Source organism: Anas platyrhynchos, chromosome 2 (assembly GCF_047663525.1).
Source record: "Anas platyrhynchos isolate ZD024472 breed Pekin duck chromosome 2, IASCAAS_PekinDuck_T2T, whole genome shotgun sequence".
Lineage (NCBI taxonomy): Eukaryota > Metazoa > Chordata > Aves > Anseriformes > Anatidae > Anas > Anas platyrhynchos.
The window spans coordinates 4,889,515-4,909,780 of NC_092588.1; the positions used below are offsets into that span (position 1 = coordinate 4,889,515).

At 41.1% G+C, this 20,266-nt stretch overlaps 1 protein-coding gene across 1 annotated transcript in view; it reads left to right on the forward strand.

Annotated features, from left to right (window-relative positions):
• The window catches only part of KCNK9 (potassium two pore domain channel subfamily K member 9), an 89,542-nt gene extending 73,076 nt beyond the window's left edge, over nt 1–16,466 (forward strand). Inside the window, exon 2 of the mRNA XM_027452742.3 lies at nt 15,289–16,466. Coding sequence (XP_027308543.1) covers nt 15,289–16,130 — 842 coding nt within the window. The 3' untranslated portion in view covers nt 16,131–16,466. The remainder of the gene's footprint in view (nt 1–15,288) is intronic.
• The last annotated feature ends 3,800 nt before the right edge of the window (nt 16,467–20,266 follow it).

Here is a 20,266-nt window from a genome sequence, read left to right on the forward strand (position 1 = left end):
CTGTGGGTGGGCGGAGAGCTGTGTTGAGCAGGATTCGTGCGTAAAACTTGTGAGGGTCATCAGAGGTTGAGCCCGGTTTGCAGAGAGCGTGTTATCACTCTGTAATGATTTGAATGCCTGGGACACTTGGCCTAGACAAACTCCAAGGGACTACATATATTACCCTAAAATAAAAATCCTCTTTACCCATCTCGTAACTCCTTTCATCTAAAGGACAACTGCAGTAGGATTCCTGGTTTCCTAGTGGAGTATCTGTGCTTATCTGGGGGGGGCTGGACAAATGTTGAATTTTTCCAGTTTAGAGGAGAAAACCGTGCTGCAGTTTGTGTGAAAACTGGTGGGTTGAACTGTTCTGTTCCATAAACTTCTTCTAAAATCACGTCAAACTCAGTGATTTAGGGGACCTCTATGATGACAAAGTATGGCATGCTCGGCAAATTTGCTTTATTTTGTTTCCTTTGAATCATATAATGGGTGGCAGCAGGAGATCACTCCAGCAGGCTGGACACCAGGCTTGTGGACACCAGCTCCAGAGCACTGTCTATGAATAAAAAGCTGATTTGGAGAAAAGGTGCAGCTGGAGTTGCTATTGATGAATATACAAGTGCCTATTCAAACAGTGAAAATCTGTGAGCAAGGCTTCTTTAAGCCCAGATACTCACCAGTTATGCTAGCACTCTCTTGCATGCACAGAGGATCAGGGACTGGTTTTTTAGCCAATGTAAATCAAAATAGCTCCTCTGGGTCACTCTGCTGACTTACATGAGCTGGAGGTCCAGCCCTGGGGTGAGGGAGCAGCTCTTGTTATGAGGTGTGTGAATGTGTTTAATTAGGAAAGACTGCAAGCTGTGTGCATGCTCTGGAGTCCCCATGGAGTTAACCTTTCTGCTGGCGCAGTAGAAGTTGTCTTCTAGGCAAACCCAAAGTCTGGGTATCTGGTAGTGATTTTCCTCTGAGTTATTCGCTGTTATTACATGAACTTCGCCACGGCTTGCTAGGGAGGGAGGAAAGTGCCCAAAAGCAGCTTCATTTTCCCTGTATTACCTCTGAAATGTTATATAATGTGTTCGAATGCTTGAGCTAACTGAGATGTGGTTGTTTTAACTTCCTAATCTAATAACTTCATGATGTCTGTCTCCTCTTAGCTTTGCTCTAGCTTGACTGTGCAAATGCCATTTAATTGTGTTCTTGTGAAAACTAAAGGGCAGTAGCTTTGCCAAGGATGGCTAATTTTATAATACATCATGCCAGAATTAATCCTGTCTGCAAAGATAAGGCTGATGGCTTATAGTTGGCCATTACGGTCGTAGAACAACTATTGTGCAGGGCGTTTATAGGCTATGAAGTTCTCCTAACTATTGAGCATTGCCTAAGAAGGCAGGTGCTTGAAGTAGTCAAGAAACGGAGTAAATGGGAACGAAAGAGAGGAGTGTGGGCAAGAGAGAGGAGGGAAACAGGAGAAGGAAAAAGAAGGGGACAACAACAGGTGAAAACAAGTAGAGGAAAGGCAAGAAAATGGCTTAACTGAGAAGAAGAGGAATGGATATAGCCAACAAGAAGGGAAAGGATGTGGAAAAGAAGTAGAAAGAAACTGGTAGGAGAAATAGGGCACTGAATACAGAAGTATCTGAGATCCAGTGCAGCCAAAGCAGATTTTTTTTTTCTTTTGAAGGGTATTTTCAGCTTCTCTGTCATTAGGCCATGTACCACCTATCCGCATAGCAAGAAAAGCAACTTCATTACCTATCAGATGTGCTGATACTTCCTGGAGTCTTCTCCCAGAGACAGGTTCTTTCAGGCTGGTCCTCTGCAAAGATAAATAAAACACTGCCAGGTTTATAATTCTGCTGCTGCAACACAGCCAGGAGTCAGGAGATCATCAGGACTCAGAAACAGCTTCAGCCTCAGTGCGAGCACTCGAGGCTGGTGACAACAGCTCCATCACACTGCTTAGAGTTTTGCAAAGCAAATGAGACCCAGCAACAAATGAGGTCCCAAGTCTGGAAGTGCAGTTGCTACTTCCAAGACTAAAAAGCAACCAAGCAAGCAAATAAAAAATAGATATTGATTATGTATATTGATTCCAGGAAACGTGCAGCTGGGGAAACTTGACTTCCACAAAACCGTGCTCAGATCCTTACTGAGAGCCCAAACTTGAGTGTGTCTGTAACTCCACTCACAAACGGGAATGGGAGTTGGTACCACATTGGAAATGCAAGGCATGCATGGGATGGCTGGTGCAATGAGGAGTCATTATGTATTAGGAACTGTAGTGGACCCTCAGCAGGGCTGCTCCATATTTCTGCAAGCTCCAAACTTGGGTCTAAAGCTGAAACAAAACTTAAATGCCTACAGGAGTGGTACTGGAGGATGCTAACCAGGCTGTTGTCCAAAACATTTTTAAAATATCCTCCTATTTTTTTTTGTTGTTTTGTTTTTCACTTGCTGAACAGTTTAATAATCCTCATTACATGACCTTTTTTTGTGGGGGGTATCAAACTCTTGGTCTGATCTCTATTCTTCATGATCAGGCCCTCCCCCTCTCTGGTAGCCCCATATTGGAAGTGCAGAGAGTAGTGCCCAGTGTCAGAGGAGACGTGTGAAGGGTCAGGGACCATATCATGTTATTCTGTGTCATTTATAGCTCCTGCCACTCCAGGCTCTTGGACCACAATGGAGATTCCCAGAAATAAAAGCTATTCAAATGGTGGCTGTGACTGCTCAGAAATATCACGTGAAGTACTTTTTCAGTATAATTTCTTGAGCTATATTGCATGCAGGACTTCAGGGATGAAATAAAATTAAAAATAGTTATAATACTAGAATAATGTAGTAGGAAACTGTTTTCAACCCAGCAAAAGAGAAGTGGTGAGGGGTACAGATTTGAAAAAGTTTATGGAAGTGGCTTTGAATTTTTTGCCACTCAGTTTGACTATTCCTGTTGGCTGCGAGTAGAAAACTGAGGTGATGGATTGCTCCGATCATGCTTAGTCAGGTGCATTAAATGGTGTCTCAGTCTACTGCCTCCTGTAATCTTGCTGCTCGGTGTGCTTATCGGGGCTGACATGGAAAAGGTAGATGTCTGTAAACAATAAAGAAATGAAAGGGGAGGTGAAAGATCTCTGACTGAGCTCAGCAAAAAGGTTTGCTGGGAACTGGAAATGTGTTGAGAAGGTTAAACGGAGCCACTTTTAGAATAACTAATTGCTATATGCTTGTCAGCTTCAGGACTCCGTAGCGCACATGAACCCCATCCTGCTTTTCATGGGTCATTTGTTGGAGACTTGTTTGCAGTATATGGAAAGTTTCTTAGCATCCTTCTGCTTAACACTAACATGGAGCTTAGCTCAAATGCTTGTCTTTAGTTAAACAAAAAACTTGTGTACTCGAGTTACAGCACTGCAAGTTCATGGTCACCAAGAAAGATTAGTCTATTTTCATCATATTATTCATATTAGTTTGTGAGACAAAATAAGATCTCATGGATTTTTAGTATTGAGATCCAAAGACAGATAGGCTCAGGATTCAGCACTCTTCAATTTTCAAATTTTAGAGTTCATGTCAGCGCTATCTCCAAGACCTATCTAAAATTGTATGAAATACTATTCAAAGTCTGCACAAATGGAGCACTGAATTTCTGTGTTTTGTACTGTAGGTGTACAAGAAAAATTGAATTAAATTTGAATAGACTCAAAATGCTATGAAGGTGAAACTGTCTAATGCAACACACTAGCAGAGGCTGGTTTACTCATTTTAGGGGGAAAAAGGTCTGTTGGGATATGTCTGCTGTAATCTATGGGAGTAGGGAATACAAACTACAAGGAGAGCTGTTCAAGGTAATGGCTTTATTTTTACAAGAACAAACCATGAACAAATTTGGATTGGAAATAAAGAGACTTATCTGTAAGAGCAATGAGTTTAGGGACAGCCTTATAGCTTGATTAGTGGAGTCAACACGCCTAGCTGAGGTGGAGCTCCGTCTGTTTAGGAAGGAGATTTTCATTGTATGTGAAAGAAAGTGCTGGGTTTAGCATCTCTTGGTCTCAAGTTTCCAAAACACCTGATTGCTCTTACTTTCTGCTGGCTGGGACAGAATCCCATGAGAAATGCCTCTGTTTTCATCTTGGTCCAGCAGTCTACACTCCTTGTATGTGGTTGCTTAGTTGAGATAAATGTTGCTGTTAGGAAAAAAAAGGAGAAAAAAAAAAGAAAAAAAAAAAAGAAAGAAAAAAAAAGATGAAGTGACTTCATATAAAAGTGTCAACCTAGGGAGTTAGGTTAGACCAGGATAGCTGCAGCAGCATAATTACCCTGATACTGCAATCTAGAAGATCTTCATGTAGCCAAACCCAAACAATGCTGCAAAACTTTGACCTTCACATTTCAGCTCAGCCCTTCTATCTTCAAAGTACAATGATAAATGAACCTCAAAGTTAGTACTGGGTCAATGGAAAACTGAATAGGATGGTAGAGTTGGGAAGTATATTTCCATTAACTTTTTTGGTATCATATTGCAAAAATGCTTTGTCAATAAGAATTGAACTTCTTCCTTCCAGAAGTGTTTTGGTTGAATTATTGCAGTTTCTCAAAGTTGATCAAAACAACACACTTAAAATTTGTAGATGAAAATTGAGACATCTCTTTTCACTTGTATTCTCAAACAGAAGTCTGTTTTGGGAATAAAAGAAAAAATCAAATAACCTTACATAGGTTACAATAAACTCAATCCAAAAGCATTTGAACAAAATGTTTTTGTTTGTTTGTTTGTTTTTTTTTCATTAAAAAAAATGCATGTATCCCTTTGATGAAATCTGTTTATATATCTTGTTGAATCACTGCTTGTTTTGTATGTGATGTAATGGGGGAAATTATGATGGGCTTCACTTGCTTTGGCTGTCAGATCACTGAAGTCAACTTTCAGCTACTAAAGCTGCTGGAAAATTAGAGTGTCTGCAGGGAAAATAGCCTTGGCCAAAAGTGCGGCCAGCCAGAGTCAGAATACGTGTTTGAGAGATTTTTTTTTTTTCCAGAGAAGGGTACAATAAATGCTGTAAGTGATGTAAAGAAGTCTCTCATTCCAAAGGTCTACAAGCAAGGAAGCTTGTGTCCATCCGGCTGGTTCCTTACCATGGCCAGGAACAAAGGAACAGAAAATAAAAAGCAAAGAGGGAAGAAGGATTGGTGGTTCCACCAAGCTCAACTGTTCTCTTGCCAAGACAGACACTACTCTGGAAGTATTTTTGTACCTGTATAACTTTGTCCAGATCAGAGGTTATATCACATTATCAGTGTTAGTAGAAGTAGTGTCTCCTAACAGATTTGTTGGCTTGTTTTTCAAGGGGGGAACCAAAGCTGAGCATAGTGGGGATCTCTAACCCTTCCTTTATCTGCCTTTTTGCATGGGTGAAGCCCTGATTTCTTTCATAGCAGAAAGGACAGTCTGCTCAAAATACCGTGTGCCTATTCATATTTTCTAAAAGTTTGAAAAATATCCCATTATTCTCCCATGTGGGAACAACCTGCAGCAGCCATGGCACAAAATAAAAACAAAACCAAAAACCAATCAAACAAAAAATGACCAAAAAAAACCCCCAACAAAACAACAACAACAACAACAACAAAACAGACAAAAAAAGGCAAACTTGTGGCAGGCTGCCTGTGCTCTGCTACGTCTCTTCATTGCACAGAGGAGAGGAGAGTCATAGAGACAAAATGTGATTGCTGCAGTGAAATCACAGCCAAACAGCTTCTCTAAGAGCCACCCCGTGTCTCTCGCAGGATGCGCTGTGTTTTACCAGACCAGCTCTGACAGCTACTGATGTCATGCTGATTTGCAAACAGAGCTCCGTGGGCTGCAGTGGATAATGACATCACAGGTACCGGGGAGGTGATTACTATGGCAGGAATGATTTGTGCCTGATGTTTTGAGCTATTCTGCTGCTTTTTGGCCTTGGGAAGCATTTATTTAGCAGCGTTTTTTTGCTGAGATCCAGCTTCTGAAGCCCTGGCGATGTCAGACCGAGAGAGGTCTCAGGCATTCAGCAGGTCTGAAAGGAGACTTCTCTTTTAACCCCATGAAAAGGCTCAGACTTGGTATGTTTTTAGTTTGAAAAGTACTAATCCTCTAAAGAAAGACAAATCAGAAATTTCTCGTGACCCTTTTTTTGTCACCAGAAAAAAAATCAAGAAGAAACCTGTTCGTTTTTGGCCTGTTCTTAAGACACAAGCCCCTGTGCTTCTTCCTGACGTATTTTTTCCAAACCCTGAGTGCTGTTTGGATTATCCTGCCAAACCTGCAGGTGGTGAGTCCTTTGTCCATCTCCCCTCATGGAGAGTTCGCAGACCATCACCAACAAACTGGGAACAACCCAAATCACCATTATAGAAAACAATTAAGGTCATTTATACAGGAGGTTGAAGAAAAATGATGTGTATTGCACTCACATATGTTCAATAGAAGGAGGGTTTGGGATTAAAGAAATGACAGCAGCGGGAAAAGTCTGCAATGTTGGGTGGTCTTTATGTTACAGTGACAGTGGCCAGTCTTACAAACCCTAAGAGGATATGTGGCAGTCCAGGGAACTGATAAATGTGCTTCTGTGGTCCTGTGTCTATCAGGACTGCACACAACGCTGGCATTGAGATCTTGAAAGTTTCTGGAGAACAGGAGGAATCTCAAAGAAGTGTAAAATGGCCACATAAGGAGCTGCTTCTAAAGAGATGTTCAAAATCTGAACCCAGGTGTATGTTGTAAAACACCCATTGTCCTCCTTGCTGCAGGACACTGCCCCAGACAACTCTGTTTGTAGCTAATATTGGCTAAGGGATGAAGCTGTGACTGTCTCCAAGAAGTGTAAAGGAGTGAATAACGACGGGAAGAAATGGGGTGTGTTGGAATGAGGGCGATAAAAGAATGCTGTGATAAAAGATGGCATAGAAAAATACAGGCTGTATATCAAAAAACCTTAATAGCTGAATCCGTTAGACAGGGGAATAATTTCCTAAGGGAGAGAGCAGAAACCTTGTTATTTCAATCATTTAAACAAAACTGGACAAAGCCCTGGAGAACATATTGTAGGGAACAATCATATGCTGGCCCTCGGGAATGGATAACATGACCTGATAAGTCTCTTCCTAGTCGTTGCTACGATTCTGTTCAGATTGAGATCTTGTTCTGGGCATGATTTGTCTTGGGACTAGATGTGATGTGAGCCTCGGGTCAATCCTCAGACTGTTTCAGAGAACAAAATGGAGAGAGGGATGTGGAGAAAAGGCATGCAGGGGTAGTCAGAAATAGAGAGCATGAGCTGAGTGGGAAAATGTTGACTCAGAAATGCTACGGGGCTTTGTGCAGTCACGTATCTCAGCACCAAACAGATATAAAACACACTCTGGTCCAGATACAGAAGTTTTATGCTGAGCTGGTCGTGTGCAAGCTCCGGAGAGCCTGATCATTGGTACTTACCACAAAGCTCCCAAGACATATGAACCCAAAGAGTCACTGTCAACCTTCCTGTCCTTGACTTTGGAAGTTTGTTTTTCTTGCTGTTATGAGAATCCAGCATGCTGGCTGATAAGTCTGTCTGAGTCCCTGTGATGCATGAATGCTCTCCTCCTGGTCTCTCTGGCTGCCAAAATATACTGCTGTTGATCTCCCCAGAAAACTGGCCAGGTTCAGCTGCAGTGGGAAGAACTGTCCACTGTTGACCAGATGGAAATCCAGAACAGAGTTGCTGTTGGTTTTGGAAGGAGTTGGGAAATGGTGTACCAGAAGCATGGCCCAAATCACTGCCAAATCTGTCCCAGACTACTCTGCTCTTGTCTGAGCAGTAAAAGTAGACATTGTCCAAGTTCAGCAAGAGGAGGTTTCAGATGAAGAGGTCTTCTGTGTCTACAGCATACAGATGAGCAGGAAGATTGTTGGTGGCTTCGTGTAGCTGGTTGAAAATATCCACTTTCATTCATTTACTGAACATTTTTTTTTAGTGAAACCCTTTAAAGTATAAATTTTATACACACATACAAAAGGAAAAGTTTTACATGCAAAAGAAAAACAACATCAAAACCAAACAAGTGCAGAATTCTCAAATACTTCATTATTTATTTATTTATTTATTTATTTTCCAGCAACATTTTTCAAGTTTTGCCTTTTTCTGAGAACCAGAACTAGCAAAGCCTGATTTCCTGTGAACTCTAATATTCCCTGGTTTTCACAGAATCACAGAATTGTAGGGGTTGGAAGGGACCTCAAGAGATCATTGGGTCCAACCCCCCAAACTTAAACCCCCTTTTCTTGAACCCTCATCTATATCCTTATCATTGCAGGCAGATAGGTATCACATCACAAGGTATCTTATAAGATGATGGAGACATATAAGCTCCTTCTTCTTTCCTCTAACTGGCCAGACAAGGAGCTGATCACATTGCAGCTGAGTTTGCATGTGTGTGTTGGGTTTTTGTACCTTTTGTGTGTATTCACAGATTGGCCAGATGGCATGCCCAACAGAACAGATTACTATCAAGTTCACATTACAGCTTCTTGTAAATGGTGGAAATTGATGAGCAGCTTCAAAGCTATTGGGAAGGAAAGACAGATGGGCAGAGAAGTAGATATAGGTAGCTCATCATTATCAAGCAATGTGAATTAAACCAGTGCTATTTAGACAAATAAAAGTTTCCTATGGCTTGGTTTAAACTTGTCGGCTTGTCTGTTCTCACAGTGGGTATCTGTGAGGGACAAATGTTGTGACCAAATCTGTGCTTCCCCAGCAGGCAGAAGCTCTGAAGAGGATGGAGCTGTGTTCTGTAAGGGGTGCCTTACTGAGACTGGGACACATTATTTGTCTTGACCCTGTAAGAATCCAAGAGAACGCGTTTCAACAAGGGTACCTTCTTACAGGGCATGCCTGACTGCAAAGTGTGTGATCTCCTGTTCAACCCTGCCAACCCTGAAGTCCCAAGTCCTACCCTGAATCCAAAATTAGCATGGCAATGCGTGGCTGTGTTTCACAAAACTAGGTTGCAGCTTTTCAACTACTATAATTTAAGATAGTCTGAGAAACATTTTGTCTCCTAAGCTACGTCCACAGGAGGACTACCCAGAAAGCTGTCCCAGCTGATGGCCTTAGTTGTTGCTCCATCACTTCTGCAAGAGTTCAGGGATGTTGAGGCAGTCATCTGTCCCGACTCATGATGTACATGGGTCAGGGCTGGCCTCCCACCCACAAAAAGAACAGTTTCAGCTGCCCCCTGACCTTCCAGGCACCAGAAAACACAGCAAAAACATTTGTCTTCTTCCTCATTCCCTTGCTGGACACTGTGTGTGTGTTGTGTGCCTGCCTATCCAGTCAGAGCTGCTTTTGAAGCTGTCTTCCCTGAACATTTTGAAAGTTTGCTTCCAAAATCAACAAGAAAGGACATCTGTGCTCGTGGTGGGGAGAATAAAACAAGAGAAGCCTACTGAGTCCTTGGATACCCAGAATAGATCTTCTGTAGGTCTCAGTGCAATGTAAAGTAGTGTGTGTAACTTCCAAGGTGGCATGGCCTTAACTCTGCAGCCAGGACGGGGAAGCAGTCATAACACAACAGAGGTGAGCCGAGGTGAAAGGCTGTGCCAGCCTTGCTGAGGGATTTCAGATTTTAGGTTGCACCTGGGGTTAGTACATCCTATCTCCTCCCACACGATGTCCATATCTTTGCAGCACAGGATGATATCATCCCATACTGGCCTGTGTACCTGTAGGGAGCCATGCATCATGCTTTGACCTGACATCAGAGACTGTCTTTTGGGTAGGATGGAAAGGGAATGCCATGCAAAACTAAGAGAGATTATGGAGGTGATGTGCAGCAGTGAGATTGACTGAAAAGGGAGAAAGGGGATCCTGGAGATGTTCAGGGAGAAATGCAGCAGGATTCAGGGAGAGCCCAGATATGTGGGAGAAAGAAGAGGGAGCAGGCAGTGGTGCTTATGTGCCAGGAGGATGGTGCTTGTAACACAGCAGCTTTCATGCAGGTACAACAGAATCAGTGATTTGCTCTCCATTTCCTTGCAGGAGAATGTCTTTGTCCTAGAAAAAGAGTTACTAGTAAGTACCAGTTAACTAGATGAAGTATCTCCCCATTTTCTACCATAGCATGAAGACAGTCTTGTTTCTTCTCCCCACTGAAAGCACAAGCACCAAATCCAGCAAAGAGCCAGACTCTTTTCCGTGCTAGTTTCCCTGACGTAGACAAACTTACGAAGTGAACGTGTGACATCAGGAAGATGTTTTCATCTGAATTGTGCTTGCCCATCTGAGGAACAGGTGCCATTATCCTTTTTTTGTTTTGTTATCTCACTCCCAGAGTTGTTGCCAGCATGAGTAAGAAAGGATTGAGTCATGGGGATGGAGTAGTTCATTTCTTTCTGGAGGCTGTTGACAAAGACAACCAGGCCCAAATGTCTGTCATGGGGATGAATGATGCGTAGATGAACAAACGGAAAAACCTACTCCAGAAAGAAATAAAATGTCCCTCATGAAGAACACAATGTTGCTTCAAGATTCAAGACATCTTAACCTTATGGCATGGGGAGTGCCAGGAAGAGCTGAACACCTTTACAGCTTCGAAGTGGTACTTGGCTGCGGTGGTCCCTGTGTAGAGTTAACCTCCATGGGTACACATGGCATGGGCATTGCCTGGACAGTAATGGCTAGTCCAGGCTAAAGCCATGACATTAATCAGGCTAAAGCCTGATTTAACATCATGGATAATCATGGGTTGGTGCTGGAAAACGTCCCTTTTTCCACTGTAGGAATCACTTTGCAGTCTTAGACATGGTTACTGTGTAAATGCAACATACTGAAAATATTCAGGATTTTTCCTGCTAATGCGTTATCTTTGTTATGTATTCACTTATTTGGGGTGGCCTGCATCACTGCAATAGCATGGCATTGTTTATGCAGACCCTTTTCGCTCTAGAAGCAAAGTGTTATTGAAGAGAATTTGTGTTGGAGGACAAGACAGACTTTAGGGGCCTGTCTATACCCTGCAGCTGAGCGTGGTGCAAAGATCACTGATGTACATCTTAGCAAGCTGGTCGGCCCACATGAGGCTGTGCAGTGCCAGAGATATTTGCTTAGTGCCAGAGCACAAGCTAGTAAGGCATGGCGTTTGTGTTGAGAAGTTCCATAAAATCATGAGTGGCACAAAGAAGGTTAGGAGGGAATGACTGTTCCTGGTCTCTTCCATAGGGGAGATTGGGCTTCAAGGGATAGTAGTGGGAGAGAAGTTATAAAAATAACTACAGCTACACGAGAGAAATAAAGAAGTGATGGTGATTTTTAAAAAGATGATATGGTTTATCTATGGACTTTCTTGCTACAGGGTGCTGCAGGTGCTGAAAGTTTATATAGGTTCAAGGGGGAAAGCCCAAGCTCATGGGAGAGAAATCCATTATGCATTACTAAAACCAGTGAAATCAAATCATGCTCTTATCCTTTGACTCTCTTGCCCACACCTTCCTGCAGTTCTGTTAGATGTCTGTAGCACAGCTCTCCTATAACTGTGGTGGATTGGTGCTCTGTACTCCAGAATTGGAATAACACTCTGAGGCATGACATTTCTTCATGCCAAACGATTCGTCTTCATGCCAAACCAGATGAGTTCTGTCTTGAAAGTCAAAGCAATTGAGAGGGATTATAAAAGAGAAAGAGACTACTCATGACATCATTTCCAATCAAGGTGAAAGTTATTTAGACTGTCATTGACCATTCAAATGATATCTTATTGAATATAGGACAAATCTGCCTGCTGTGGTCATAATATTGTATTGTGGGACCTGAGCAAACTGGATAGAGCACTAGAGTAGTATAGGTAGTGTTTACCTAGGGATGACTCAATTTAAAGCTCTACATATATTTTTCTTCCTGTTATCTCAATCTCTTGGCTTGCTAGGGGATGCATTTGCTTTACCTACTTTTAAAGGACTTCTGTTTGATCTTTCTTCGTAGTCACCAAAGAGTGAGAAATACCAATGTCATGTTTAACCTCTGTATTTCTCTTTAAGTCTCCCACTTGTTATGGTTCATATGGAGACTTCTTTTGATACTCTGGCAAAGGGCAGTGACATTCGTGTGGAAGAAGTTAGGCTGAATTTTGGAGGCTGAAGTCTGCTACCAAAGCAGTTACTTTTGCTTCTGTCTTTCCTTGGCACAAGTAAAACCCAACTACTTGGAGGCTGACCTTATGCACTGTGGAGGGCTATTTTCCAGGCTTAATGATTCTCTCTGCCCCTCTTCTTGTGGCAATTATTGACCTTCTCATTTTTCCCAGAGGTCCTTTCTGATGTTAAGAAGACAGGGTTTTGTTTTAAATTTGAGATTTACTGAATTTCAGAGAGCATGCCCTGGTGGAGCTTGCTTTTCATATATTGTTCTGTGTATTACTGGACAGATTTTGTATGGCTAAATTAAAGGAGAATTTACTCTGTCTTTTGTGTATTTTGAAACCCTTCATTTTTGCTGAAGGCAATGACTAAGGTGACTATTCCATAAAGCTGCATTGCACTGGAGAGATATATTTCTCTGATTCCCTATACATGAATCTATTTGCAAGGCCTTATTCCAGCTTTATGAATAAAGTTCTTTCTATTCCCCAGCTTCATGGTCAAAATATGGTAAAAGGCATGTACCTGATATTGTGGTAACTGAGTATGACACAGGGCAGAATAGAAATTTGAATTTCTGGATTTTTTGTCTACTTATTAGAGAAAAATTATAGCCTGCCTGTGCCTCTGCTTTGCTATCTGTAAAACAGGGATGTGAGTATATTCCTATCTCATGAGAACTGAGTTTGAGTTAATTACAAAGTCTGTGACGAATCTTAGAAATTCAATTGTGAGATAGTGTCTAAGCATATAATATTAATGTTTTATAATCTCCCTAAACTGTCTCTGTGGATATCTTTAGTGAGAGGGATATAATGATATCAAAAGAAGTCTTTTTTCACCCCAGCCCTTTTCTTTAGAACCCAAAGTGAAAGCTGTTTCCACCAACTGCCATCTCTGTAACCATCTGGAAAATCACATTTTCTGAAACTTTCCTTCTCTTTATCAGCTGTAACTAAAGCTATAAAATGGGAAGATGTCCCTGGTTTAATTAACACCCCTGTAGTTCAAAAGCTGATCTTAGTAATGAGAGGCAATTATAGCCTTTATTGAGGGACAGTCAGGTGGAACAAATCCAGCATCACTCTATGGAAGACACTTCCCCTTGCAGGTAATTTGGAAACTGCCTTTTTTTTTTTTTTTTTTTTTGCAATAAACAGGGTATTTTCCTCAATAGAACAGGTGAATCTATTTGTTTTGTAACCTGCAAATAACTTCCTTTTTTGATTTATGTATTCCCTTTTCAAACTAGTGCCTACATCCTATCCATTTGCCAACAGCTAACATCTGAGCTAAGGAAGTAAGTACGTTTCTTTTGGAAGGCATTCTTGCTGGTTCATTCATCTTATTTTCTTTGCTTTTTTGTTGCTTTTCTTTTTGAAGGTTGTCTGGTGTTCTAGCAAAACTGCAGACTTTGTGGTGTGCCCACGTCCTGAGGGTTTTGTGGAGTTCTGGTCTCTGCACCTCAACTTCAGACAGGCGAAAACTGAGGTCAGGAATACAGCTGGGGTTAGCTGAAGTTATCAGACTGTGGGACAAAGGGGCACTAGCTGAAACAAGGAGATCTGCTTAAAATTAAAAAGTACTTTCTTACACAGAAGAGAGTGCACTTCTGGCGTCTGTTGCCGCAGGAGGTCGGGGAGGTAGGTAGTGTCAAGGGGTTAAAAAAAAGGATTTGGCAGCTTCAGATCAGCAGGTCCATAACTCGAGCCTAGCAGTGAGGTACAGGGCTGGGGCAGCAGGAGGGGAATGGTCTGCACAGAGTGGTGCCCACATTTGGCTGTGTCCATGTAGTTGTCTACCTGTGCAGTAGATGTCTAAATTCTTCCGTAGTCAGCAGATATTCAGTCAGTCAATGGAGCAGCCAGTACTGTCATTTCAGTTCAGCATAAGGTAGACAGATGCTGGAATTGCAGTTAAATAACTCGCTGCTGCCTGTTTTCATTAAATCTTTGTTGACTATAAAGGGAGCTTGGACACCTAGCACACATGTAGATACCTAGATTTATGCATATTAATCTTGAACTGAGGTCAGTCCTGAGATTTCTGTTATAATCACTGCAGAGAAATATGTGGCTCCTGAGAATAACTTAGTGACCTGTTTTAGATATCTAGGTGTAGATGGGATGTACTGCACTTGAGAAGTTCAGATTTCTATTCATTGACTTTAATGGGAACCTAGATAGTGCTACCCACATGGTGAATGTGTACCACGGCCAGGCTACTTGCAGACATCCTATTTTGGAGACTTTGGTACTGTCACTTGCAATCTTAGCTGTAAGAAATGTAGATTTCTAAGGCAATGTGATGTGAAAAATTGAAATTAACATTTTGAAATAGAAACCTCTACATTTGCTGTTTGATTTAGAGTGAAGGTTTAGCTGTGATTGTACTTTCTGTAAGCTATGCTACGAAACATGCTACATCCTCTGTCCTGGATTAGTTTAGCATCATGGCAAAAGTGTCTTTCCCAGACTGGCTGAAAAAGCTGTAAAACTATAAGTGAAGCTGGTAAGTTCTTTACTCTTCAGTAATTAAAGTTGCAGCAGGTATTAAACCCCCTAAAATCCCATGGTGTTCCAGCAGTGAGTGGCTTTCAGAAGGGTGCCTATAGGAAAGGTTTGTTCTGTAAAGAAGACAATTTTAAAAAGACTTCCATTGATCAGTGTTTCTGTGGATGTCATTAACTCCTTGTTGCCAGCAGACACAGAATTTAGATGTCATCAGTGTACTCTGGTTTTGGGATAGGGCTATACCAACTCCTCTCAAAAATGTTGTGGAGGAGGCCACCTATTTGCAAAGTTTTCAATACCTCAAGTGATGCAGGATGGACGTGAAATTTCTTCAGCAAATGAAAGCAACGTTTAGGATTTTGCAGCTATTTGAAGTAAGATGGATTGCTTGTTCTTTTGTCTTTCTTAGTCCTGCGTACACAACTCAGTTTTTCTGTCGTATTTGCTTCAAATACAGGATGTGAGCAAGGAGATAGGAAGATCCTGTGACCGCGATGTCCTTGTAGCCACTGGAGCCTTGGATCTGGCCACAGCTCTGGAGTCACCGCGATTCACGTGGCCTGTGTGGGAAGGGAGCTGTGGTAACCACCTGCCTTGCTGATTCTCCTGTCTTTTCGTTCCCCCTCTCAGGTTATGGACATGCTGCCCCAGGAACGGACGCGGGGAAGGCCTTTTGCATGTTCTACGCTGTCCTGGGGATCCCACTGACACTCGTCATGTTCCAGAGCTTGGGCGAGCGCATGAACACCTTCGTCAAGTACCTCTTGAAACGCATCAAAAAGTGCTGTGGGATGAGGAGCACTGAGGTCTCCATGGAAAACATGGTCACTGTGGGTTTCTTCTCCTGCATGGGGACACTCTGCATTGGAGCAGCAGCCTTTTCGCAGTATGAGGAATGGAGCTTTTTCCATGCTTACTATTACTGCTTTATAACATTGACTACGATAGGTTTTGGAGACTATGTGGCCCTGCAGACCAAAGGGGCCCTTCAAAAGAAGCCTCTCTACGTGGCTTTTAGCTTTATGTACATTCTAGTGGGGTTGACAGTCATTGGGGCATTTCTAAATCTGGTTGTTCTCAGGTTCTTAACCATGAACAGCGAGGACGAGAGGCGGGATGCCGAGGAACGGGCGTCCCTGGCAGGGAACCGCAACAGCATGATTATCCACATCCAAGAGGACTCCCAGCATGGTCGGCCGCGGTACAAGGCCGAAGTAACAGACCTTCAGTCAGTTTGTTCCTGCATGTGTTACAGGTCCCACGAGTACACCAGCCGGGTGGTGTCCCACCAAAATTCGTTCAGCTCGAAGCTGAACCCCCAGTACTTTCACTCCATCTCTTACAAGATAGAGGAGATCTCGCCAAGCACATTAAAAAACAGCCTTTTCCCATCTCCTGTCAGCTCCATCTCACCTGGGTTGCACAGCTTTACAGATAACCACAGGCTGATGAGAAGGCGAAAGTCCATTTAAAGTGATTTGTCTTCTTTTGCTTTCCTTGTTTTCCCCAGTTCTTCTCTGTTGTTTTATTTTGTTATGTTTTTTTCGTTTGTTTTGTTGTTTTCCTTGAGTGAGACGGAGCGAGGCCGAAGGGAGTAGAGAAAGCCAGTCCTCCTCTGAGACTCAGCTCTTGAGCATGAAGCATGGATTATTACTGTTCCAGCAAAGTATGCCTTACATTACCCCCTCGGTGGATGTCAGAGGATTCAAGGTGACGTGAAGTTGGTACCAAATCCAAAGTTGCACACACAGCTGGGAGCCTTCATGTGCCACTGGCACTCCTGACCTAATAAACTATTTTCCTCACGAGCAGGTTGCAGCGTGCGTGCTTGCGTGCGTGTTGGGTGCGTGTGGGTGGGTGTGTGCGCGTGCAATTCCACAACTAGTGCCATGTGACAAAATTAAAGCATCAGGTATTATTTTTTTTTTCCCTTGAGGCAATTGTGTTCCAGCCTGCTTTTAACTTTTTAGATTGCTTCCAAAAAGAATGGGGAGGTGGGGAGGGGAGCCAATTTGTTTCCTTTTTTGCCAAGACAAGCATGCGCCATAAGCAGTCAATATACCAGGTGTATCATGATAAATTTTTTTAATGCTAGATTTTAGATTGTATTAACATTACAAAAAGGCAGGAAACGATGGATCATTTTAGCTTGCCAGTTCAAAATTTAAAAAAAATAAAATAAAATAAAGCATGCACTTTGTAAAACTGGTATGCATAATAAAAACACAAGAAAAACTAGCAATGGAATTAATAATCAAAAGCAAGTAATCCTGTTGATTTAACTATATTTACTTTCATCATTTGAAACTGTTCCAACAATTTGCAAGTGGATTTTTTTTAAGATCAATTGGGAGAATTGTTGGAACTACAGAGTGTATTTTGTTGTTTTTATTTTATTTATAAAAAATATTATTATTTTATTATTATTTTATTGTGCAGTAATTACCTGCATGAATAGGAATTATATATTTTTTTGAATGCTTGGATTAGGATGGGTATAAATAGGTGGATGTATATTTTTTCTTATATAATAGTGACAGGGCATTCCTTGTTTTAAATAAAAAAAATAAAGATGATTGTCTCTAAATGCTTTTGATTTGTAAATAATGGAAAGCCTTTGTTGGTCTCAGGAAGAATTCAAGGGACAGTATCTTGTGTTTGGCTCACTGGGAACTTGTGAGATTAGATGTGATATTGCTTTTTTGCTAGGCAGAAAGGCAAAATGCATTTAGCAGTAATGGGCAAAAGCAGTTTTACTCCAGTGTTTAGAGGGTAACATTGGGAGTGATTGCATTGGCAAGCTGTAGTAGACGATGTTGAGACCAAGTTGTAGAGTTGTTCCTTGGAAATTGTCCTTTGCTCAGTTGTTCATCCGGACCAAACAGACTTTACAGAACCAAATTAGAGGCCTAATCCAGCTCCCTTTTAAGACAATAGGACTTTGCAATGATTACATGAGATTTAGTGCTTTGGGAGATTTATCTTTAATTTGACGGCGGTAGGACTGGGAGTTTTACAAACCTGCACCATTGTCTCTGATTTAATCCTATCTTTTAAATTGCCTTCCATGTTAATTCGCCATACAAAACCCATCTTTTTTTGGCACTAATCGCTTCCTGCTGATTCTACCATTTTGTGCTTTCATTGTAAAAGCAATAATCCTCCTTTTATATATATATATATTGAAGTAGATGGTCTGTTTTCACACAAACCCCAGCTCTAAGCTCTGTGTGCTGATGGATGTTGATACACTATCAAAGAGGCATCTATAGAGAGCATTAATAGGGAGAAAGAAGGAATGTCCTTCCTTCTCTTTTCTCCCTGACTTTAAATGACTAGCTATATCAAATATCTTCATGTTCTCCCTGATTTTGATATTTATTTCAATGAGTAAATGAAATAACTTTGACTTCCCTATGCAACTTCTTTTGGGATTTTAAATTGCTCTGGCATGCAAAAATCCTTTAAAATGAATGAAAAATTAGCTTATAATTCTTAATGAGAGTAGATGAGATGGACTTTTTCAGCCTAACATGTGGGTATAACATCTTTCAGCATAGTAAGAGAGCAAGCTGGGTGCATTAATGATGTGCTGCTGTTACCATGACCTAAGGCAAATGCTGATGGCAAAAGTGTTGGAGCAAGTATACCTAGAAAAGCAGTTTCAGGATGTATTAAACAACCCCTGTGAAAACTATCTAGAATATGGTTTCTGGAGGGTGGCCCATAGGGTTCACCATGCTGTCAAAATTCACTTTCATAGTGCCATTGCTGATGGCATCCCAGGACTGCAAATAATTGTAGTTTTTTTTTTCTTGCTAAGGAGATTAGAAAAAATATGTACGTATCTGTATCATGTACAAGTGCTGGGTATGTTTGACACTGGGGTAAAGCAGGAAAAATCTGGGATTTTGCAGATTTCAGGAGGGTGAAATTCTATCTGCCTATTAAAGATGAACTTTTGTAACAGGACTTTGAGCCAAAACTTTGAACAGTTTTGTGAAAAACGAAGTTGTATTTTAAAAAGCATTGGTTAGCTTTTTTTTATTTTCTTTAAGAAAAGAGGAAAATTCTATTTCTGCTGCATGTAAAATAATTTTGAATGTTCTATAAACAGTCTTCTTCTTGAACTCCAGATATTCAAAGCTGTTACATGTTCTAGCTGATTTGTTACTTAATTTCCCCTCTGGAACCATAAATTAAGTTAAATGAAGGGTAAATTTTAGCACAGGGGGTATTTTAACCAGGGGAGGAACTTACCTAGGGGGTCATAGGTTGTCTGCCGCTTAATCTTTACATTAAAATTGATTGTCTTTCTAAAAACTCTAGTTTAATTTAGTCAAAGTTTATGGATTTGGTTGAAGAAATCTACATGTGTTGATATGATGGAGCCAGAGTAGATGTTTGTAGTGATACTTCTGAGTCTAAAGGATGTAGGGAGTTTGTATGTTGGAAAGCATTTTGGAAAATATGTCTGCATTCATTAAGATTTAAAAATATTTAAAATTTATTTTTACCTTCTGCCTGAAGAATTCACAATTCTGTCCAGTCTATATTTTTGGTGCACATACGATTTTAAAGTGGCAAGGCATTTCCTTTGCAAGCCTCAATACATTCAGACACTTGTATGAGCTCCTGCAGGACTTTTCTTTGTGAGCATACACAAATACAAGAACTCCTGTGTGCACACATCAGTAAACCAAGCAAAATATGCTGAAAATGCTTCTCTCTTGTTGTTTTTGTGGTTTTTGACTGATGCACAAATCTTGACTTGATCTGTTTGTAACTGGAACATGCAGTATCTTGGAAAGAGTAGCTTTTGTCCAAAGTTAACCCCAGCTTTTCACTAAAACATGCAAAATCAGTCCGTGAAAGTTGAGCTGATTTTTGTCTGCTCCATCTCTGGCTACTTACTGCCCTACCATCTTTCCCTCCAATGCCACTTTTCATGGCATATTTTCTTTGGTACGTTACTATTCTATTCTACTTAATATACTAGTTCTTTAAGAACAGCTTTTCTTGCTTTCTACTCACTCTTTCGAAATACAGCTATTTTCTTTAAATTTTGAGATTGAAGCAGGTAGTAGTGGTGCCACTTATGACAATACATTCTAATATCCAAAATACCTAATCTATGTTTCCATAGCACAGAGACTTTTGCTATCGCTTTGTGATGCACTCCCATTCCCCAGAGTCTCATTTCCCCTATTATTAAGCATTCGAAATAATAATAATAAATCAGATTAATCTATTTATGTCACACTAATGTGCTGTTCATCAAAACAACACAAATTTAGCTCCCTGCTGTCGACTTTGATTATATAACAACCCCATTATCCTATCATATTTCATATTATCATCAAAGGAAAAAATCAGTTTGATCAGTGAAGCACCAAAATAGCTTTGATTGAGCATGCTGTGATATGGAAACGAAAGAGGAAACAATAGAGCCACACAGGCACAACTCTTCTTGCTCTTCATTACTGCATAAGGAAGATCACAACTGGTCTAACTGGGGCTGCTTCACCAGAACTTTGTACATATTTGTGCTTTACAAGAATGAAGGGGACATCTTTGGAAGAGGTGTCTTGATGTTACATGATGATGT